The sequence below is a fragment of the Esox lucius genome, chromosome 13 (genome assembly GCF_011004845.1).
Source record: "Esox lucius isolate fEsoLuc1 chromosome 13, fEsoLuc1.pri, whole genome shotgun sequence".
NCBI classification, from domain to species: domain Eukaryota; kingdom Metazoa; phylum Chordata; class Actinopteri; order Esociformes; family Esocidae; genus Esox; species Esox lucius.
The window spans coordinates 6,609,829-6,634,743 of NC_047581.1; the positions used below are offsets into that span (position 1 = coordinate 6,609,829).

General features: G+C 43.2%; 1 protein-coding gene across 6 annotated transcripts in view; it reads right to left on the minus strand.

Annotated features, from left to right (window-relative positions):
- LOC105014079 (tight junction protein ZO-2) overlaps nt 1-24,915 on the minus strand; it is a 125,460-nt gene that overhangs the window by 44,444 nt on the left and 56,101 nt on the right. The window contains exon 1 of one of the 6 annotated variants that reach the window (XM_010876082.5): nt 16,330-16,617. The exons of the other annotated variants lie outside the window; for them this stretch is intronic. Coding sequence (XP_010874384.2) covers nt 16,330-16,389 — 60 coding nt within the window. The 5' untranslated portion in view covers nt 16,390-16,617. Of the gene's footprint in view, nt 1-16,329; nt 16,618-24,915 lie in introns of those variants that run through there. 6 annotated transcript variants of the gene reach the window in all.

The following is a 24,915-nucleotide window of genomic DNA, read 5'->3' on the forward strand; positions in this document are numbered from 1 at the left end:
AGCCATTTATACCCTCCCCCTTATTCCAGAGTGAGAAGAAAAGAGTAAATCATTAAAAGAAAAGTTTAATCTCCAAAGCAAGGCAGAGAGTAGGCGCTCCGCTTTACCCAGGGACTAAGAATCAGAGCTTTGACCCTTTACCACACATCCATACACTTAGCCTGCTGACTGTTAGCTTCACGTGTTACCGCCATCACAATGATAACTGAAAATAGGCCTTGTTGTTTTGTCGATTCAGTCCTTTTATATGTTCTATTATTCATATAAATGTATCTAGCTGTTCAACGATCAATGTTTTTTTTTGCTCATGTGGATGCAAGGAGTATAAAACAACTAACCCACTTCAGGTCAAACATTTGCGATATTGACCAATGTAAGATGAGGCATTTGAGATAGACAAATAGTATCTGTGTAGGGCTAGCACAGCCCTATGGTTTCCGCTTTGTGGGTACAGAATCACACATCTAATGCCTCCACTCCAAAAATAAAAATATATATAATAAAATTACATCTATATTTTCTTAGGAACTCTTCAAAATGACTTCTTTAAAGAACACTTTAAATGTATATAAAAGGGTTATTGGAGTAACTACTGTAAGCATTTTTCAGATATTACTTTAGATTTTTCTTACTCGGGGATACACATTCAGAACAATGTATCATTTGCAAGTATGTCCCGATGATAATGCTTAAAAGAAAATAAATTATAATACATAGAACTAAAATAAAAATAAAAGCACAAACGTATTAGCATCTTTCAAACCGTAGGGGTTGTCCAACAGTTTTAGTTTAATGAAACCCTAGAGCTGAACATTATGGCCAGTTACAATCTGTTTCTTCATTCCAACCCTCTAATCAGGGACTTATTTAGATCTGGGACACCATGTGGGTGAAATTAATGATGAGGTAAAACAGAAAACCAGCAGGCTCCGGACCGCGTATGGGAAGAGTTTAATACCCCTGCCCTAAAGCAATCTTCCGGAAATGCTTTTCTCCTACTACCACTTTGATGAGTTGGTAAATGTACTAAAAGGGTTGGTACTGCCCCCTGGAGTGTAATGTTTGAAAATGTACAAAGACCAAGTTGGTAGTTTACTGCCACCTGCAGTTATGGAATGTTTACTGGCAAATATGCAGTGCCTTGCTAAAGTATTGAAACAGCTGACCAATTGTCTCATATCACAGATTTAGAATTGATTTTGTATTTTAAAACACCTACACTCAACACTTAATATCAATTATTGTATGGTGATACTGGTTTTATATTGAGAAACATAAAAAGTGAAATGTGTTGCTAGCAGAAGTATTAAACTCTTACACATTATTATTTATTAGAGCCACCTTTTGCTTTAATAACTGCTCCTTAGGTAAGTATGTACCAACTTTGCACTGTGCTGGGGTGATTTTGGCAGTTTCGCTCCAGGTTAATCCGTTTGGTGGGATTATGCTTGTGGACCGCAATTTTTGAAGTCGCCAGATCATCTGTGTGACTAAAATAAGGACTTTGAATTGGTCACTGTAGGACAGCCCCCTTTTTGTTTATAAGCCAGTACAATATTGCATTGGCCTTACACTTGCAACCAACTAAATATTGCATTGGCTTCAGTTTTGCAACCAACTAAATCTGGTTCTCTTGCGTTATTTCCCTGTATTTTGTTCCATCCAGTCTTCCTTAAATTTTAAGTTTACCAGTCTCTGCTCATGAGAAAGCTCCCCACAGCACGATGCTGTCACCACCAAACTTAACTGTAGGGATGGTGTTGGCAGTGTTAAGCTCATGCCATGCATATCATGTTTTGGAAAAAAAGCTCCATCTTGGTCTCATTGGACTATGGCTCAGCAATATGGGCAGAAAATTTACCCCCTTAGGACCAAACTAAATGCTAGACTGGTAACAAAATATTTGAGAGGATATATAAAAAAGATAATTCTGTCAACAATGTGAATGCAATGACATTCGTACAGAGGTGTAAGAAGTGACCAAAAGTGCTCATTTTCTGATGAAACTTTTAGCAAGCATAAGTGATACTGTAATGGCCAATACAACACCATTTGGAATGCTGTTTATCTTTCATGTTTTATAGAATAAAATACCGTAGGAGAATAACCTTTTTTTTGTAATTCAATAATATGACAGAATTGGTCAGGGGTTTCAATACATTTGCATAACAGTAAACAATTGGCTGATACCTTCTGATGACATAAGGACAGTTTGTTTTGGCCATTATTTGGTTAGCTTCAACTAGCTATCTTGTCATTTCCTGTAGGCTGCATCAAGTAGTATTTTGTGTTGATTGAATGTTGAAATATATTCATGGATAGTAAAAGAAGTTGTAATAATTAGTATTATTTTATTATTACAATTCCATGCAGTCACAGTCATATGAAAAAAAGCTGAAGAACTTAAAAACTGATATAAACTATTTGATCCTTCCTGAACAAATCCCACCCAGTTAACAAAAATGTTATCTAAACAGGGCTGTCCATGCTTTGGTCCCCTTAGAGTCCTCTATCCTTCTCTATGAGGGTAACAGACCTCTGACTGGTTGAATGGGAGAAGGGAAGCCAGGAGCGTGTGAAGTGCAGGGAACAGACCACAGTGGACCTGATGGCTGTATCACACCCTTCTGATTATACAGAGGATCTACAGGAGTGGGTAGATGTCAGTAGGGAGGAAGGAAGGGGAGTAACAATTAGGCTAGCCCGGGCCTGTGTCAGCTATAACAGCCTTGATCTTTTTCCTCCCTCCCAATCCGTTCACGATGCTGACGTGGCATGACCCTGGCTTCCACTGAACCCTCCCCATATTGTGACAGGGAGAGGTCGCTGTGGGGATTCTAATCGCTCTGGACAACAGTCTGTGTGTGTGTGGGGGGGGGGGGGGGGGGGGGGGAGTTAATTTCCGGCTCAGAGTTCAGGGTCAAACTTACAATTCATTTTATAATTAGAATTTCGGGTTTCTTTAAGGTCCAGGTGTTGTTGGTTAAGTTTAGGGTTAAGGTTAGGCATTACATCTAGGTAAAGTTTAGGCACAAATTTTACTAGGTTAAGGTTAGGTTTAGATTAGGGTTAGGTTAAGGTAAGGATAAGGGTTAGGTTTAGGGCAAGGGAGCATGCATTTTCCATTTTCTGTTCCCCATGAGGATAGCCATACCAACTTGTGTGTGTCCATCCATCTGACAGTAAACAGCAACCGCACCCCACCCTTACCCTTTACTACAGGCCTGGCTAATAATACCAGCTAGACCTGTTACAACCATATACCCTGATCATCGGGAAAGAGAGATGGCATGGGCATACACGCTGTGGTTCAGTTCGGACAGCAGATGAGCTGCATGCGATATGCTGAACAGGTTCGGGGGATTAGGTGTCGTAGCGTAAGCCATATAAAGCATGAGAGACTCTAGAAATAGTTGCGCCACTATTGCTGATAATTGCTAGTATGCGGCTGAAGGGCTTTGCTAACTGGAAAGGGAAATTGTGTCAGGGGCTGACACCCGATCAAAGAAACCTGGCCAGGTAAAATAAAAATTTAAACTCAATGGGAGCTTACCTGAACTGCAGTACAGTAGCCAAAGGAGAGAAAAAAACCGTGGGTGAGAAACAATATTGAAAGAAACAGAAGAAGGAAAAGACTAGCTGTGGATCCCAGTTAATCCATTCCACAGCCACCAATTTCTTCACAACACATCACATCACACAACAAACAGAAAGCCCCAAGAGCTGCCTGGTGAACACCTTGAGAGAAAATATGTTGTGTTCTACCACCACAAGGTTATACAGGACCCCGCCAAACAACCAACGTTATACAGGACCCCGCCAAACAACCAACGTTATACAGGACCCCGCCAAACAACCAACGTAATACAGGACCCCGCCAAACAACCAACGTAATACAGGACCCCGCCAAACAACCAACGTTATACAGGACCCCGCCAAACAACCAACGTTATACAGGACCCCGCCAAACAACCAACGTTATACAGGACCCCGCCAAACAACCAACGTTATACAGGACCCCGCCAAACAACCAACGTTATACAGGACCCCGCCAAACAACCAACGTTATACAGGACCCCGCCAAACAACCAACGTTATACAGGACCCCATCAAACAACCAATGTTATACAGGACCCCACCAAACAACCAAAGTTATACAGGACCCCACCAAACAACCAACGTTATACAGGACCCCGCCAAACAACCAACGTTATACAGGACCCCGCCAAACAACCAATGTTATACAGGACCCCGCCAAACAACCAACATTATACAGGACCCCGCCAAACAACCAACATTATACAGGACCCCGCCAAACAACCAACGTTATACAGGACCCCGCCAAACAACCAACGTTATACAGGACCCCGCCAAACAACCAACATTATACAGGACCCCACCAAACAACCAACATTCTCAAATGCACAGAGATGCAGCCCATTCCACCGGATATAGAAATAAAAGAAAATGTTGGAATAGAATTATTCCAGTTATGTCAATGCATTAAATCCTTTCTGATGTTCAAAATCCTGACAGATGACATATGAAAGACGTGGCCCAGCGGACAGGAGAGAACAGAGATCCAAACTAAATTCCTCTGACAACACACAGACACACACCCCTCAAGAACATTTACAGTTCAATCATTTAGCAGACAGTCTTTTCCAGAGCGACATTCAGAGTGGCATGGACACAGTCAAGGTCACTCTAGATTGCATGTTGACTTCCCAGATAAATAACATCACTACTCGTTTACTATAAGAATATCATGACTGCATAGCCGTTCCCCCCAGGAGGGAATATATGCCTTCGTTCCAGTAGCTGGGTGCCTGAACATGCCCAGCGCTGTCCCTGACCACTCTTAAGGACAGTTCAATGCCACATAGCAGCATGTCTTTAGGCAGCTATGTTAGTCGTTCTTGTGTGTTTCTGGTGAACCGGGGTGGAGCGGAGTTGACTAGGTCTGTTTAAATGTGTTTTGGGCCCATTGGCTAGGCCACAAATGTGTAGTAGCTACCCGCATGCGCACAGGTGCACAAACACACGCACGCCTGCCCGCACACACGCAGCTATTTAAGTTGATTGCCTTCAGAAAATATCTAGGTTTACTAATGCTCACCCTGAACCTTACCCTAGCCCCAACATCAATCTAAAATTGAAGCGTAAACATTTACTAGGCCAAACACCTAACCCTGACCCCATTTGCAAATTTTGCCCTAAACTTAACAATCATGCCAAAAAAGTGCCTTTGTTCAAAATGGCAAAACAATTTCCATTTACATAATAAAAAAATCCCTTGACAAAGTGGGACAACCCCACCCCTCCCCCATGTTCCAGAAGTGGGGATTCTGGAGTCGAGACATTGGCTCAAGGTCCCCACTGTATGTGAACCTCCCCCCTGGGAACTGGGACTACAGCTGTGCCATGACACTGTCGTTACGGCTGCCATCTTTACTCGTCACTGACTAGAAATGGAAATAGCCCTCTGCACTTGAGAAATGGGTCAGGCCCTTGTTTTCTACAGAAAAGCACTAGACAATGGGCAGAGTGAGTGGGCCACATAATGAACGTAAAAGAATAAAAGAGAATGAAATATTTTTATAATGATACAAAAGGAGCTTGTTTGTCCAGCCTGAGTGCATAGAGCATGCTGTGTTGGGATAGGTCCCACTGGCTACGTTATGCAGTCTGATATTTCTTTCAGGCCAACTATTGTTTTAACACAAGCATGCAAGCTATGTCTCCAGCCGGAGCCTGGTGGGACTCTGGTCTTATCATCAGAACCCAACCCTGTTGATACATGAGGTGTGTGTTTATGCTCCAAAATTTCTACCCAACACTAACTCCTCCAAAACACTATTCTGAATACACCACATGCTCTAAAAACAGCCTGCACAAACTGAGGATTAGAAAACCCTTTTACGATTTTAGCACCACTGAAAACTGTTAAGGCAGAGTTCTTCCTCTGTCCAGTGTCTGTGTTCTTTTGCCCATCTAAATCAGGTAAAACATTTTTTAAACTGGGTTTTTGAGATTCATGAGCTGTAAAACATGATCATCAAGATTGAAAGAAAAGGCTTGACATTTTTCACTTTGTGTAATGAATCTAGAATATGAAGGTGTCATTTGAATTACGGAAAAAAATGAACTTTTACATGATATCCAAATTTTTTTAGATGCACCTGTACTTACAAAAGGGTTTTCTAATCCTCATATAACATGATAAACTTGGACTAGCAAACACAACGTGCCAGTGGAACACAGGAGTGGCTGCTGACTATGGGCATCTGTACACCTACAGTATGCATATTTTCCATTAAAAAATCTGCCGTTTCCAGCTACAATAATCATTTGAAACATTAACAACGTCTAGACTAGAACAATAGAGTATTTTTCTTTCTCACAATGTCAGTTTGATACATCCACATGGTTGTAATAGTGACAGAGTCAGCTACATTTGACTTTGGCTCGAATCTAGGATTGAGAAAATTAACTGTGGACACATTTTTCACAACTCATTGTCGCAGCACGAAGGTTTTACGCTGCTATATTATCATGTCGGGGTCAGTTCTTCTCCTTTGTACATCTAAGGAACGCGCTCTCTAAATTGTCCTTGTGTCCTGCTCCGTCTACACATAGGAAGACATGAGCCCCTGGACCACACCTCAGGACGACCAGGCCCAAAAGACTCGTAGCTGTCCCTGTCAGAAGTCCTCCTGGTTGTGTTGCAGTTAAAGTAACTGATGACTAACCTGACAATTTTGGCTGCCACTCCGCGGGTTTATAGACAGTGGACACCGCCAACTTGCATGTGTTAGAAGAAGAACGGCCACCTCTCAGAGCCTGGTTCCTCTCAAGGACTCTTCCAAAGTTCTGAACCTTTATGGGAGTTTTTCCTAGCCATTGTGCATCAACCCTGTCGTTGTTTGCTCTTAGGGGTTTTAGGCTGGGTGTTTTGGCACTTTGTGAGAATTGCTGATGCAAAAAGGGCTTCATAAAATAAGTATGATTGATTGAGTTGTGAAACCTGCTCTGGCCCATTTAATCTGCCCTGCTAGCACTCCTGGATCTTGTGCAATGTTGTGCCTTAAGGATTAAAACATCTGTGGTTCCTGGTCAGGGACACAGATCCCGGACTGTTAGTGACCAGTTGGGTGTCTCAGCCTAGCAGTTATAGCCAATAAGGATCCTCCCTACCTGTGTGAAAGGTAACACCAGTCAAGTAACTGGAGCTTATTTTCTGTCCCCTCCAGCAGAGCAGACACACAGTAGCAAGCCAAAAGCATTCCTTTGTTTTTCATTCCTTTGTTTTAAAATAAAGATATTCCTTAATTGTATATAATATGGCTTTATCAGTTAGGGTCAATTCCATTTAAATTCCAGTTAATTCTTATTTCAACCAAACTCAAAGTTAAATGTTTCCTAATTAAAATATTTTCAAGAGGATGGGCATTTGAATGTGGTGCATAAATTGACTGGAATTAACATGGAATTTAATATGAAAAATCCTCAGAGAGGCTTTCTATTCTATATGCATAACAATTCTCAGGAATGCACAGTATGCTGCATTGAGATATCATACTGCGACTGCATCGCAAGGCGACATTCTGAACATATTGTGCACCACACGTCCGCTGCAGTAGGAGAGCCTTGAGAAAAGTAGTTATGATGGCTCCTGGTCAGAAAACATGCAGGTTCAATTAAAGACATTGAGATGTGTTTTTTTGCCTATCCCTAATATATGCAGAAGGCACACGATGCGGCAGAGGGCCGGAGACGGAGAGGACTAGCCAGCTAGCCATAGGAAATGAAGACATACAGCCTCTCTTGGGGAATGTGATGACTCTGCTGGGAACTGTTAACGAGGGTGGAGCAGGTTTTGTGGCTGCAGACCATCAACGCAATCTCTACCAGGAAGCCAGTCAACCACACCCTACAACTGCTGGGGAGGCCCAAGCCTGGACATCCTGAGGAAGATCTAAGAGGAGAAGACTGCAGTCTGATCTTCAAGTCCCCTCCCTCAATGACTCCTTCCATCTGAGAGAGCAGGAGGAATGTCTTTGGAGTCAATCTGACAAGCGGAAGAGGATTTGTGATGTTAAGTCAGGGATGCCCAATCCACTTCCTGTTCAGCGATCAAAGGCTACACAACGCCCAGCCTTTTTTCTATCCCTCTTAATTTTTTTTTTTTAATTTTACTTTCTTTCCAAACTAATTCCCCTCTCGTCTTTTTCTCCCTCCCGCTCTCTCTCTTTCAAGCCCACTTCCTCCAGCAATCTCTCCAGTCCTATAGAATGTTCAGTAGTGAAGACGGGAGCCATCTAATCCATTCTGCTGAGCGCTGGAATGTTGGAAAGGTCATATCACACTACTAAAGTGCTTATAGCAGGATACTTGTGATGTCATCTCTGTACAGAGCCAGACACGTGGCGAGGGAATGAAAAGGCCAATTCCTTAAGACACGTCCCGCCACGTCTAAACCAGACCCTGCATTCCGTGGTTCTTAAAACACAAGAAAGGTTGGCATAGGGTCCTTCAGCAAGCCATCGCAAGGGCACATCAACTGCTGCAGCCTGGGTCTAAAACACATCTCCCCCCACTTGGCTCTCCAATGAGACATACGTTAGATTGGAGAATGTTTTACTGAGAAATCTAAACAATACAACTTTTTATTATTATTCTAAGTTAATGACATCCACAGTCCGTCTAGGTGTAGACGAGGGCTTCTTTCAGTGAATACTATTCCAAAAGACTACAAATGCACTCATCACTTCTTCACATAAAGTGGATCTTTCCAACCCTGGCAAGACTGCACTGGAGATAGCACTCGAAAAACAGAGAGGCTGATTGTTCCAGCCAACACCGGTTTCAGACTGTTGTTTGTTATGATAAAACAATGCTGGCATTGGAGGGCCAGGCTAGTATTTCAGAGCGCTCTGTTCATTTGCATCCCACCTCGGGCTGCTGTTTCTCTCCCCCCTCTCCACACAGACCTCTCTATTATGATGTCATCTCATTAGCGACTCATTGTATTCACATATTTTGAATTGCTCGTCATTGTTTTATTAGAAAGGCCTGTTTATTTTGTCCAAATGTATGGGAAAGTTCTTTAAATAACATTAACATTACTAGCACCATTAGCATTCTTAGTCTAAATTATTCATAAGTTGACCTTGTCTCATCACTGAAATCTATATTTTTTAAATCCCACGAGGCTTAGTTTTGGAGAGTAAAAAATATTTCTTGTCTTGTTTCAGCCACCTAGGCGTGCATCATTGAAGATCTCCGTTTTTGTTCTCTTTATGATAAATAGTTGTTCTATTTTTAGCCTTTCCTCTTCAGTGTTGCACCTGGGAATGTCTTCAGAACATCTGACAGGGCAGAGTAATCGAGATCAGAGCTGGAGGTAGGCCAAAGCAGCAGAGTACAGAATAGAAATGATTAGCCGTTCGACTGCTGAAAGGACCAATTGGGTAAACAACGCCTTCAGACACAGGCCTTTTCTCAGCCTTACAACCTCACCCCTGTGCCTCGCACCCTCACCCCTGTGCCTCGCACCCTCACCCCTGTGCCTCGCACCCTCACCCCTGTGCCTCGCACCCTCACCCCTGTGCCTCACTCACAGCCCACCAGTTGACCAGTGTCCGGCTATTGTCCTGGCTGCTTCAAGGAGGAAATGATGTCAGGTAAAATACATGATAACAATACAATCAAAACACTGCTGTTTGTACCACAGAACTAGGGTTGCTATGGAAAAACAATTCACTCTGATGGGCTTCCTCAATTACAATGTACCAGTAAGAGTGTTAACACAGCATTTTGGCTTAGTGCTGAGGCCAATATTATTTGTTGTCGCATCCAGGATTGTGGATTTGCCTTGTGAGGATGGTTGATCTGAAAGAGACTACAGAAGCCAGAAGCAATTCCTATTCACTTGGATGACAATGCATGCATACATTGTGTTTTAACTGTATTTTGAGGACTTTGGGGGGAGCGGGGAAATTCCTATTCAAAATCCTTTTTTTCCACTGACAAAACCTAAACCTAACCCTATAACCAAATCCCTAGCTCTAAGTAAACATCGACGCCTAACATAGTATGATTGCTTGTGTGGACAGGCAAAATGTCTCAACTTGTCAAAATTGTCCATAGCTTATTATGCTTGTAAGTACAGAAATACCAAACATACAAATCACACACATTCTTCCTCGTAGCTGCTTCAAAGGACTCTTCCTGTTATTACTAAATAATCAGGGTATTTTATTTCCCAGGGCAGCCACAGAGAAGTTAGTTGTTGTCAAACACAGCCAGACCCACACACATTCCGTACCTTTCATCGCGTCATTAGTGGAGGAGTTGATGATATCCAAGACTTCTGCATTCTGTATATCTAGACCAGGATCTGAACATATCTGACTGATATCTATATAGTAAATAAAGCTAAATTAGCACAGAACAATACATTTGGTCCTGCCTTACTCTTATTTATATCGGTTTATATACTAAATACAGCACAGCGAGTGTCTAAGATGAATGACTTCAAATCAATGCAAACTGATAGATAGACTGGAAAGAAAGTTTAAATGGGAATACCTCAGGCACCTTAAACAATAATGTAGAAAAACCACCATGTCTACTGGTCATTCTTGCTTGTATTTATACTAGGAGTACATAGCACATATTAAATACAGCCTCTCATGTCGTAGCAATAATACCAAGCTTCTGAGATCTCAGTTTGCGTTAGCCGGCTTCCTGACGGTCTGGGCCTGGCCACCCTCTGGACTGAGTTGTGGTGGATTGAGAAAGGAATTGCTGGCCTGACAGCCATAAAGGAAGTGTCCTGTAAACTCTCTCGGCCTGCCACTTCCTGCCATTTGTTAGATAAAGATTTTAGAAATATCTTAGAAGTCATGTTGACACAGGGAAAAAAACAACTGGTTGTTGAGTGCTGGAATGCTACGCACTGGAAGAACAGAAACACACACGCACGCAGGCATGCACGGACAGTCTCCTATGGGAACATCTCTAAGATCTCTATATATAACCTGTAAGAAGAGGTTAGGATAAAAAAACGTCTGAACTAAATCAACATCCTGAAAATTCATACCCACAAATAGAAGTGCCTCAGAAGAAAATGTTTCACTTGAGGGATAAAAATAAAACCAAGGTGGGGCTTTTTTCAGCTCTCCAAGAAATCCCTAAAATAGCTGAGATGTTTGTTTCTCCAAACCAGCTCTGTTGTGACATCAAAACAAAGTCAGTGAAATAAGATGGTTGCCAGAGTAGCAATTACAGGAGGCGGCAGGTTGTGTGTCTTCAGCCTGTCTGTCCCCTCAAACCGGCCAGCACCACGCGGAAACCGGCCAGCACCACGCGGAAACCGGCCAGCACCACGCGGAAACCGGCCAGCACCACGCCGAAACCGGCCAGCACCACGCCGAAACCGGCCAGCACCACGCCGAAACCGGCCAGCACCACGCCGAAACCGGCCAGCACCACGCCGAAACCGGCCAGCACCACGCCGAAACCGGCCAGCACCACGGAAATCAATGCCATGTAATTACAGCTGAACCAGAAAAAGTGCACCCCCTCCCATTTGACACATCCCAAATGGCATCCTACCCCCTAAACAGAGCACTATCTTTGATCAGCCCTGGGAATAACCAAACAACGCCCTCAAAATGGCATAGGGCATTGTTCGGGCAGCGTACACTTATATCCTGATGGGATATTCCTGGGGCATATCTGGGATACTTGTGGATCTCTGGGTTTAGCAGAAAGCCCCCCCATTGATTATATGCCACTGACAACCGCGGCATTCAGTCGGCCTACATGTGCAGAAGAGCAGTCACCTCAAGTGATGGGAATGTTACACACAGCAGTTATCGAGTTGTGAACAGCGCCTCTATTCCCTCCATGTCATGCACTGGGCGCTCTGAACGTGGCTACGGTAAGCCGATGACATGCAGGGTAGGAGGAGTTTCAGATGGGTATGGTCAGGGTATTTAAACCCCTTCACTACAGGGTGAAACGTAGAGGCACAGCAATTGTCCACTTTAAAACACACACATAATGTCCCCCCATTCTAAAAACCCAGTAAGCCTATATTAACCTAACATTAAATATTAACCTTAACCTATAAGACTACAAATGTATTTAACAAAGGTACAGGCTTTAACAATATTGCATGTAGCATCCGGTCATTGTTGTTCAGAAAAGATAGGGAAACAAATATACTTAGACAGACAGACAGATAGACAGACACTTAACAACAGAACCGGATAAGGCTGTGTGTATGCATGTGTGCGTTAGTTTGTGCGTGCATGTGTATTCCTGGAGGCAGGACAGCCGATCTGGGCACTAGGCATCGATGTTACACGGGCTGCCAGTCAGAGGTCACAGGGTCATCATGACAAACCAGGCCCAACTACACAACACTGGATGACCACCGGCCGTGTGCGTTAGCCCGTGTTTCTGTGACGTGACAACTGGCCAACTCATCTTCCGAGCGAAGCGCACCGACGCTTTGACCGGCAACAACCTCTGACCTCCCGCTGAAGACTGTTGAAAGATAGCTCAGGCAGATATAGTCCAAATGTGTTCCCACCACAAGGGACTGGACATCAACACGACTGTGCCCCTGGCCTCATCACAGGGAAATGCTTAGCGCTAAGTGAGCTCTCTCCAGTCAGCCTACTCACCAGCTGGGTATTTTCCAACATAAATAACAGCTCTCCTAGCAAGGCGCATAAGGATGTGTAACATGGTCCTCTCTGAGACGATATGATAGAGGGTGCGTCAGACCTGATCCACAATAACCGCTAGGAATGGATAGAGGTGACATGAACACATTCTGTATTATGTTCTGGGGAACCATTTCCCTTTAACTGGCCTTACCAAACCAGAACAGAAACCCCATCTGCTTCCATCAGGCAAGAATAATGAAATAAATGTACGGTCTTAAATCGATTCATCTCATGCGGAGAAATAGAAAGATAGTGCCAATTAAATCCAGTTTGCGCTTGTCGTAATTACAAGGGCGGGTGTTAGTGTGAGCGTGCATGTTTAGATCTGTGCGTGTGTGTGTGTGGGGGGTGGGGTGGCTGAGCTAAAGCCAAACGACCCCCTGGGAGATTAGAAGTGCCACTGCTTGCATCTCTTCTATGGCCTTCTGGGGGATTACTGTTGGGACCACCTGCTCCATGCTTACAGCGGTCAGCAAGACACAGGCCCCTCTGGCAGACACCCTCACACACACACACACACACCCCCCCTCACACACACACCCCCCCTCACACACACACCCCCCCTCACACACACACCCCCCCTCACACACACACACCCCCCCTCACACACACACACCCCCCCTCACACACACACGCCCTTAGGCCTTCTCCAAACATCTCTCCACTGAAACCCTGAAGCAACAGTTTCTTATGCTCAGTTCACATTGTGCTCTGAAACATGTACAAAGAAGGACAGGGCTACAGGCTCGTGTATTCACACACACTCTTACAGACTGCCGTGCACACTGAAACACACACCCTACCTCTCAGAGAGACACGGGAGACCAGCGTGCATTTTGATCACCTCCTCTGGAAATTGGAATAAAGTGTTACCGCATGCCAGAAGTCTTCACCCAATAGAGAATGACACAGCACTGCAAGAGATACTCCCTTGTAAATGGAGTCGGCCTTTTACTCAATAGAAACTTGATTCATTCCATTCCATTCTCATCCCAGAGTATTGGTGACAGGGAAGTTCAGTTTGTTGAGTTGCATACTGTTTCTAACCAGGTCCACCGCAGCTGACCAGATAAAACAGGGGAGGACAAGGAGGGTTCAGTGGAGGGCGTTGACAGTGACTAAGAATGATTTCATCTTAAGCTTCATGACGTTAAGAGCAATCAAACAATCAAGGATTGTGTCCGATTTTTTTTTCCAATTTCAAAAGACTTCTTAAAACATTTATAAGGCCTATATAGATTTTTCAGAGATGTGTTATAGTGCTTGGGGAGACTGAATGAATATCAAATAAAGCCGACGAATGTTTTTCCCCACTTTTCTTTAAAATAAGGGGGGAGAAAATAACTGGGCTTTACAATGTCACATGTTGAAAAGACACATAATATATGAATAAGGTGTGTATCAGCAGTAATAGCTGGGGCATGCATATCATTACTGTGGCTTGCATAGCATAAGAATAATGCTTATTATAATTCTTTGCAATACTACTCCTACACCGCTTAAGGTAGAACCTCTGTTCTAACTTTAACATTTACAGAATGGTCTGGAATAGTTGAAACAGTTAAAACTTCTGTTGAATTTAATGGGATTTTTTTCATTGCCTTCAATGGGAACACTAACGGAATCTCTTTCTCTTTCACCATGTAAGCTAAAGAGACCAAAGCAACTTTGTATAATATATTTAGGCTGTCCCAACTCAATATTCTTGAACATGTATTGGCTATGATGAGACAAATGTGCATACATTTGCATAATTAGTAATAAATAATCCTAATGGAGTACCTCTTGACAGTTCAAACTAGAGAGACCAAACAAATGTTGTGTCACATGAACAGGCAATCAAAACTTAACATTCTCTAAATAATCTATCAAAGAGTTGAAGGAAGCCCCACTAACTGTACTTGCAAAGTTGAAATCTGTGTTGGTGTGTGTAAATATATATATTTAAATACATACAATTATTTATTATTGCAAAACTAATAAATAAATTAGTGTTAAGTTCCAATTGAGTATTACAGGAGCATTGGCAGTATAAACGAATGGCAAGTTGCCAAAACAGAGGATTTGGGGAATGGAAGCTTCTGGGTGTCCGAGGTTAGCAACGTGATCATCCTCAACCCATCACTCACTCGCACGCGCACTCGCACGCGCACACACGTTTGTACAGCTACCCTCATGGGGACCAGAAAATAGAAATTGCATGCTCCCTTGCCCTAATCTTAACCCTAAACCTAACCCTTACCCTAATCTAACCCTAACATCAATAAAGTAACATTTATGCCTAAAATTTACCTAGATGTAATGCCTAACCTTAACCCTAAACTTAACTAACAACGCCTGGAGCTTAAAGAAACCCCAACTGTAATTATAAAATCAATTGTAAGTTTGACCCTAAACCTAAACCCTGAGCCGGAAATTGACTTTTGCCTCACGGGGACCAGCAAAAGGTCCCAATGAGTCCAATTGTTTATGGTTTTACTATACTCATTGGGACATTTGGTCCCCATGAGTTCAGTAAGACCTAACACACACACACACACACACACACACACCTCTAGCTCTTCTCATCCCAGTAATGATGACCAGTAATGTGCGTGCCTTGCCCTAAGCTTCTCCCCTGCTGAGGCCAGACAGACTGGCAATAATGAGACAAGTACAGAGAAGGCCTTTGGGGGAGGGGGTTGGTACAGACGGACAGACCTCAACCCGACACACACACACGTCCAGCCAAGGAACGGTCAGCCTTAACCAGCCAGGGGAGGCATTGTTTAGACATTTCAGTCCCAAAGGAATGTGTTGACAAAATGTTTCCACACTTACTGACACAACACACACATACACACAGATTCAACCCGACCCACACACGCGCCAGCAGCCAGCCAACTAACTGTCAGACTGAAACAACCAAGCGGATATGATTTTAGGCATGCTTAGCCTAGGTTCGGAAATGAACTATGCTAAATGGGCAACATGTCCTAAGGTCTGAGAACAATATGGCTCACTTCTTTGGACTGCTAATGAATAAGACAATCCTTTGACATTACCTTACTCATAATACTGATGCGTACTGTTTCCCGTAAACAGCGCTCGCAGACTGCGTCAGGGAGGGATTTGATCAAGTGACAGTTCGACTTTTTAATCAGAAAATAATTCCTGATTCATGCACAAGCCCGATTTTAAATTATTAACCCTAATGTATACACACACACACACTTATTAAACTCAATAGTCTTCGGAAAAAGAAAGATACATAATTAAGAAAAATATTGTCACAACGTATTATTTTATAGCGGTATCCAAATAATGAACAACTACTTGACCCCATGCGCATATGTAACTAAATACTTCAGTCGTCATTCCTATTGGCTGACAGAGAGAGAAACTCAACAGGTGAATTCACACGGTGAATTGGTTTACGCCATTGGTAACTCAGTTGCAAAAGTAGTAAAATAATTTTCACCCAGAAATCGAAATGTTTTACAGATACCCAAAGCGTATTTATGTGACGCAGCAGGTTAATGAGGTGATGGGGAATGCTAAAAGTTATCGTCTAAAATGGTAAAACAAACCAGCGTTAACTTACTCCGACATTTTCGCCTTTGCTTGGATACGCAGTCACTCTTCCGCCTCCTTTCACAGGCATTCTGCGCCGTAGAAGTTTTGAAACAATGTCGATTTCTGTTAACCGTAATACAAGTGTAAGGCTTGCAGGAATGATATGTTTAGAAACGACTCTCTAAAATGAAACAGTGCTTATGACAGCGATTCTAAAAGTCAGCTTAACTCTGCTACTTCCTACGGTGTCCGACTCCCGAGTTCCTTAAAAAAAATGCTGCTTTAACCTAACGGTGGGAGCCGAAACGGAGTTTTAACTCAGCCAACCTACTTTTAGGAATACGGGGCTAAACGGGAGGATCTAATGTTGCGTCTATACTCATTTAAGTGGGTGTTAACAAAACGATTGCTTGACCGATTTACGTTTACTCATCAATTTTAAGTAGTTTAACCTAATTCCAGCATATAAATATTGCGCATAAATATGTGTAAAGATAATATTTTGTCCACCCCTCTGCCGGAGTGGACTCGTCCGGATTGGACACATTGATTTACTGTTCTCAAGAGTTCACAGAAAATAAACAAGTGTATTTACTTACAGAGTCCAATTGTAGCAATTCTGGTCCCTGACTTCTTCTAACTAGGTTTCAATATATATATGTTCTATCACATGCTATATCCTGTGTCTATCCCAAAGTGTTAATATATGCACCTTCTATATAATAGTGAAAAAAGCACCATTCACATATGGGAAACTAAATCCTGTAAGTCCTTAAATTTTCCCATGAGATTAGATTCATAGGATATCTCCTTCACAACTGATAAACCTTTGTGGGACTGCAATCGTGGCAATACTTTAAATCAGACTGGATTCTAAAACGGTCACTGTGCATTCCATAAGTATTTTGACAGTAACACAAGTTTGGCTGTTTTGGCTCTGTACTCCGGCAGCTGGATTTTAAATGATACAGTTACTATTTTAGTTACAGCTGCCACGGGCTGTCTCACCTATCGTCGTTGATGATGTAACTGCTGACAGCAGCATTAGGATGGATTCTGAAGGGTACAGAAAGATCTGCTCAGATACCTCAAAACTCACCCTGTAGCCAAACAATGACCCCAAACATACTGACAAATAAACCAATGAGTCTGGGCCTACTAGTGGAAAGTTCTTGACTGGCCAAGTCAGTCACCCAATCTAACATGCTTTTCCCTTGCTGAAGACAAAGACTAAAGTCAAACATATTCTGAAACAAACGACAAATGAAGATGACTGCAGTAGAGGCCTCGCAGAGCCTCACCAAGGAAGACACCCAGTGGCTGGTGATAGCTATGGGTCATGGACTTCAGGCAGTTGCGGTTGGTGGGTGTCCCTTTGGTTGATGCCTGGCAAAGTTGGTGGGATTGATTTCCTGCCTGTTGGGCCCTGTCCGGGGCCTCCCCCGGGTAGGGCCACAGTGTCGCCGGACCCCCCATCTCAGTTCCAAGGTGTTACGCTGCTATATTATTGTGCTGGGGGATATGAGGAATGCACTCTTACTTTTCTCAGTCTCCTCCAGTTTTACATTTTAGGAGGAGATGAGGTCCTGGTCCACACCTGCGGAGTATCTGGTTCGGAGGGCCCGTTGCTGTCCCTGTCCTTGTCCACCTGGTCATACTTTTGACCTAGTCTAGAATCAAATAGACTCTGGATTTATCCCAGAGAAATGTATTTATTATTCCAATTGGACTCTTAATATCTCACCCGGCACAGCCAGAAGAGGACTGGTCACCCCTCTGAGCCTGGGTCCTCTCTAGGGTTCTTCCTAGCCACTGAAATGCAACACTACTGTTGTTTGCTCCTTGGGGTTTAAGGCCGGGTGTCTCTGTAAAGCACTTTGTGACAACTGCTGTTGTAGAAAGGGCTATATAAATACATTTGATTGATTGATTGATCGAATGCAAAGGATTTGCAACCAAGTACTAAATATGATGACTCAATTTAAGAATAGTAATTCATTACTAAAACTTCTTTTAGTCCCTTAAAATAGGGGGTATTATGTATTAAAATGGATGTAACTCCTACATAGTTAACGGATGTAAATACCCTAAAAAATGGAAGTGCAAACTAAGAGGTGCAATTTAACCTCTTAGTTTGTGTTTTAATTCAAATCCGATGTGATGGAATACGAAGATAAAACATGAAAACCTGTGTCACTGTCACCTACTAACTTTTTCTGCAAATCAGTGCTTGACTGAAAGAATGAAGGGTAATGCAGGGAAGGTCAGAGGGAGAGAGGCTGAGACACACAGTTTAATAGTGAAAGAGACAGGGTAACAGAGAGATAGATTGGGAAGATAGGTCGTTATTAACAGGGCATAGGGTTGTCCTTCCCTAATAGCCCAACATGAAAACCAACCTTCCCTTCCCTTCCTCTCTCCTGTCCTCTGCATTCTTCCGTTCTGTCCCCTCCTCTCATTACTCTATTATCCAAATTAGCTGGACACACCTGTTTTTTTACTGTGAAACATTGGGAAAGCCTGTTATAGAACACATGGCATGATGTATCATGTGTCGGTCCTCCAAGAGCTGAATCAGGGTCAGTTTATCTCGACCACAGGGAGCATTTTTGTAACTGGCACCAGCTGTTCCATATGTGACAAGTGATCAGAGACAGGCCTAATTAATCTATTGTTTTGTCACCCCTTGACCCTCTCACTTCTGCATGAGGTCATCCTCACTTCCAATACGACCACTGGGAATTGTGACGCAGCCATGCCATCTCATTATTTCAACATCACACCTAAGCTCTCATGAGCACCAGAAGGCCCAAAGCTTCAAAAACTAGAGACTCTTGAATGCAGCTCATTTGTCACCCCCTGATGAGGCCCATCTGAATCCAATCCAGCCTCATCAGAGGCATGGAGGACATGGTGGTATTCATGGGCAGAACAAGGCATCCCGAAGCACTGAGAAAATCTAAACGAGGGTTTACGAAATGCTCTAAACATTTACTAGAGAGTGACATCTGCTGGTTATAAATAAATATCAGCTGTTTAACGTTTATACAGACGCATTTTTCCATACTGTTGGAAAATAAGTTGTAGCGCAATGGATTGGTGTGTGTTTGCCTTGAAAAGGGAAATAAGAATGTGGGCTTCGTACCTGAGATTTCTCTGGCCTTTCCATTTTTTGTAACCATTCATTCATTATAAAGATTTGAATGATAAAGACGTGGGGATGAAATGTGTGTCAGAAGATGCATTAAATAACATTATATGAATAACAATAAATAAGTGTTTCAACTTTAAACATTTTCAAAAATTCATCAATTTAGTTTAGAAGTCTGCATCGCTACGTGCTAAGCGTATCCCGTTGAAGTAAGAATAGTTGAAAACATTTGTAAATCAATTGTATAAAACCACCAATACTTACACTCAAGCATCGAAGAACTGTGGAAACCTGCATTTTACAACAAGTACTTTGAAACAAGCTACTGCTAATTGAACAACTGTCACACAGCCACTTCTCACAGTCTCTCAATAATCTTACTGAGATGTCAAATGTCTCACTTGCAACTAATCGACAAAATTAATTCTATGTTGCTAGTATTGCCACCACGTTTTCAAAACCTGAGAGAATTAGGTGTTTGACACTCATTCATTCATTCAATATTATTGGACAAAGTTTTCAACACCAGGCGTCACGTGACCCAAAGTGTTTCGTAGAACCTATCAGAATTTTTTTTCTGATGTAGTGAGTGTTGAAAAGATTGGGACAGTATCGAGTGGGAGTTCTGAGCAGCCCATCACTACATTGTGGAGTATGGCAGGAAAACTGACTTGGAGGAATTCATTACTAGTTGTATTTGTTTTTTGAATAAAGATGTATATTTGGGCTATCGATATACTGAATCTAGTGAGAGACGTGTTGGGAAAAGTTGAATTCACCAGAGTGGTCTTGTTATTGAAATTGTCAGTCGGACGAACAGGAAGAGTGTAAAAGTATATGATCCTGAGATGTGTAGTACTTTACATGTCGGAGAAGGATCCTGTTAAGAGAGTCATCTCGGGGGTGCCCATGGGAACTGAGTTAGAGTGCCTGAGAAACTGGGTCCCAGGGGTTGTTGGAGTTCGGTTCTTATCATGCATGTTAAATGGAGAGAAAGAAGAGTTTGGCGCTTATATTTTTCAAATGAGCAGCTCCATATGCAGGTCAAGCTGGGCTATGTGAGGAATGCTGTTAAGGGTCTTCATTATTAGCAGTGGCGTTGGACTGGGGGGAAAAGGGGTACTAAGTATATAGGGCGCTAACATGTAGAGGGGCCCTCAAAAATGTTTGAATCTTGAATAAACGGGGGTGGGGCCCTAAGAGCCCTCCTATATACAGTATGTACGAGATGCTTGGTTTTAATTTTCAATAAATTGGCAAAAATGAATTTAATCATTTATGGATTAAGTCTATAATCCAACAAAATGTGGACAAAGTGAAGGGGTCTGAATATAAATGAAAAAGTGTCAGCACCCGAAGAACAGACTACCAATCACTTCCACGGTGCTGAAGTTGCAACCACTGCAGATTATACAATGCATTTTTCATGCAACCGCATACTAATCAAAAACCTTTATTCATTTTAGAACAGGCCTATACCCTTAAAAGAACACTCTCCCTGCACTTTACTGTGTTTACTGTGTGCAGAACCTGTCTATTAATGCAAAACGATACAATCGGCCCACCCAAAACACAAGTGGGATTGTTTCATTCTACAGTGTCCCTACAGCCAAGACACAATGCAGCAGCAATTTAAATACAGCCATGTTAAGAACCTATATACATTATAGAAAATGGCTGCCTTATATAAAGGTACAGTGAGAACAAGTATTTAATACACTGCCGATTTTGCAGGTTTTCCCACTTACAAAGCATGTAGAAGTCTGTAATTTCTATTACAAAAATCCAGAAAATCACATTGATTGATTGATTTTTAAGTAATTAATTTGCATTTTACTGCATGACATAAGTATTTGATACATCAGAAAAGCATAACTTAATATTTGGCACAGAAACCTTTGTTTGCAATTACAGAGATCATATGTTTCTTGTAGTTCTTGACCAGGTTTGCACACACTGCTGCAGGGATTTTGGCCCACTCCTGCATACAGACCTTCTCCAGATCCTTCAGGTTTCGGGGCTGTCGCTGGGCAATACAGACTTTCAACTCCCTCCAAAGATTTTCTATTGGGTTCAGGTCTGGAGACTGGCTAGGCCACTCCAGGACCTTGAGATGCTTCTTACGGAGCCACTCCTTAGTTGCCCTGGCTTTTTGTTTTCGGGTCGTTGTCATGTTGGAAGACCCAGCCACGACCCATCTTCAATGCTCTTACTGAGGGAAGGAGGTCTCGTGATACATGGCCCTATCCATCTTCCCATCAATACGATGCAGTCGTCCTGTCCCCTTTGCAGAAAAGCATCCCCAAAGAATGATGTTTCCACCTCCATGCTTCACGGTTGGGATGGTGTTCTTGGGGTTGTACTCGTCCTTCTTCTTCCTCCTCCAAACACGGCGAGTGGAGTTTAGACCAAAAAGCTCTATTTATGTCTCATCAGACCACATTACCTTCTCCCATTCCTCCTCTGGATCATCCAGATGGTCATTGGCAAACTTCAGACGGGCCTGGACATGCACTGGCTTGAGCAGGGGGACCTTGTGTGCACTGCAGGATTTTAATCCATGACGGCGTAGTGTGTTACTAATGGTTTTCTTTGAGACTGTGGTCCCAGCTGTCTTCAGGTCATTGAGCAGGTCCTGGCAGTGTAGTTCTGGGCTGATCCTTCACCATCCTCATGATCATTGATGCCCCACGAGGTGAGATCTTGCATGGAGCCCCAGACTGAGGGAGATTGACCGTCATCTTGAACTTCTTCCATTTTCTAATAATTGCGCCAACAGTTGTTGCCTTCTCACCAAGCTGTTTGCCTATTGTCCTGTAGCCCATCCCAGCCTTGTGCAGGTCTACAATTTATTCCTGATGTCCTTACACTGCTCTCTGGTCTTGGCCATTGTGGAGAGGTTGGAGTCTGTTTGAGTGTGTGGACAGCTGTCTTTCATACAGGTAACGGGTTTAAACAGGTACAGTTAATACAGGTAATGAGTGGAGAACAGGAGGGCTTCTTAAAGAAAAACTAACAGGTCTGTGAGAGACGGAATTCTTACTGGTTGGTAGGTGATCAAATACTTATGTCATGCAATAAAATGCAAATTAATTATTTAAAAAACATACAATGTGATTTTCGGGATTTAGTTTCTCTCACAGTTGAAGTGTACCTATGATAAAAATGACAGACCTCTACATGCTTTGTAAGTAGGAAAACCTGCAAAATCGGCAGTGTATCAAATACTTGTTCTCCCCACTGTAAATACAATTAAATGTAAAACGTGAATTGAAGACGCGCCTCGGCTCCTCGTCATCCTCAAACACCGGAAACAAAAACACTATTGTGATGGGGGTTAGGGTGCGCGTGATGTGCTATTGATGACGGTGGGTCATGTGTGTGTGAGAGCATGCTACTAACGCCCCTTTATGTAGGTCACCCATCAACCCACCTCCAAAAACTACTTCCCGTCATTTCCGCATCGAAGCACAAAACACAGTGAACACAGAGAGACAATTCTTCAATACTGCACTCCTATCATGCAATACAAACTGAAATGCGGGTAATAGGGTGCTGGTGGGTGGCCATCTTAGGAGTCTCATTTGATTGTCCAACAGCTGTCAATCCAGTACATTAGCGTAATGTGTTTATTAATAAGAAATTGACATGTTCATCGCTAATCGTTCCCCTGTGGCTGGGTTTTCACAGTCAGCCAAATTGTTTTTTTCAGCTCTGAAAGGGATTGAATAGGATTGCTCAAAACACAACTTTCTTTGAAAGATTAACTAAAGATTAGAATGGGGCTGCCTCTATTAGTAGCGGGTGTTGAAACGTCTGACTGGCTTGTGTTTACTGCGTTAGTGACCTCTAGAGGTGGGTTCAGGAGACAAGGGGCGCTCACAGAGCATTCTGAAGGACGTGTCTCAGCAGTGCCTCTTTTTAGGCTTGTATATCCTCATCTTATATGCTCACCACTACATTTAAGTGTATATCAACTCTGTCAACCTTTGTATTCATTGCCACGTTGTTTATCAGTCGCAATGACTGTCACACCAAATAAAATACTAAGTATGTGTATATTTACTTATCAGGTCTTGGGGTGGTAACTACTAAAAGAGAGAGGAGAATCACTCTCCTCCCATATTTGTCATGCTTCATTTTAAAAAGTAAGTGACAAGAAGACACTATTGGACTGGAATGCATATGGCCTGATGGGGAGTTGGGTATGTTCATGGAGGCCAGCTGGACCACCGCGCCACACTAGGCACAAATGTGCTAATATTCAGAATATGATTTAGGATCGGGGTCTCCTCTAAACCCTCATCTCTCCTAATAAGGAACTCCAGCCAGTATCAGAATGGGTGATTACCAATTAACTGGTCTTAAATAAATCTAAAACTAAATGCACTGTATTAGGTTTAAAAAAAATTCTAAAGTTAACCTCAACTGAAGCTGTGCATGAGTTATGAAAGAAGGTATTATCGTTGAAGGTACAGTACATTTACATGTACTTAATGTTATAAAAATACAGGGTTTTTGGGATATATCAATTGTCCTAGTGGTTTCAGGCTCCGGTCCTTTTAGTCAAGTTCCAGTGACACTTCAGATGAAGCGAAGAAAAACCTGTCTCAAAACTGAACAGAAAGCCTTGTCTTAAAACCTTAAGTCTTTCATGGTTAAGGGTTGAGGAGAGATCGGTCCTTTTGAGAAACATTTGTTTGCCCACGAGGCACCAGAATGTGTTTCTTCGCCGTATTTAAACCAAAAACAGATTTAATACATCATTTGTGTATAGCGCCTTGTTATTGTTAATAGCTGATAGAGTAACTGCTGCAGGTGCAATAGATAATCTCTCCCTCTCCGTCTCTCCCTCTCTCTCCCTCTGTCTCTCCCTCTCTCTCCCTCTCCCTCTCTTGCTCCCTCTCCCTCGCTCTCTCTCCCTCTCAGTCTCTCCCTCTCTCTCCCTCGCTCCCTCTCCCTCTGTCTCTCTCGCTCCCTCGCTCCCTCTCTCGCTCCCTCTCTCCCCCTCTCTCTCGCTCCCTCTCTCCCCCTGTCTCTCTCGCTCCCTCTCTCCCTCTGTCTCTCTCGCTCCCTCTCTCCCTCTGTCTCTCCCGCTCCCTCTCTGTCTCTGTCTCTCCCGCTCCCTCTCTGTCTCTGTCTCTCCCGCTCCCTCTCTGTCTCTCTCGCTCCCTCTCTGTCTCTCTCGCTCCCTCTCTGTCTCTCTCGCTCCCTCTCTGTCTCTCCCTCTGTCTCTCTCTCTCCCTCCGTCTCTCTCTCTCTCTCTCGCTCCCTCTCTGTCTCCGTCTCTCGCTCCCTCTCCGTCTCTCCCTCTCTCTCTCCGTCTCTCCCCCTCTCTCTCCGTCTCTCCCCCTCTCTCTCCGTCTCTCCCTCCCTCTCTCCGTCTCTCCCTCCCTCTCTCCGTCTCTCCCTCCCTCTCCGTCTCTCCCTCCCTCTCCGTCTCTCCCTCCCTCTCCGTCTCTC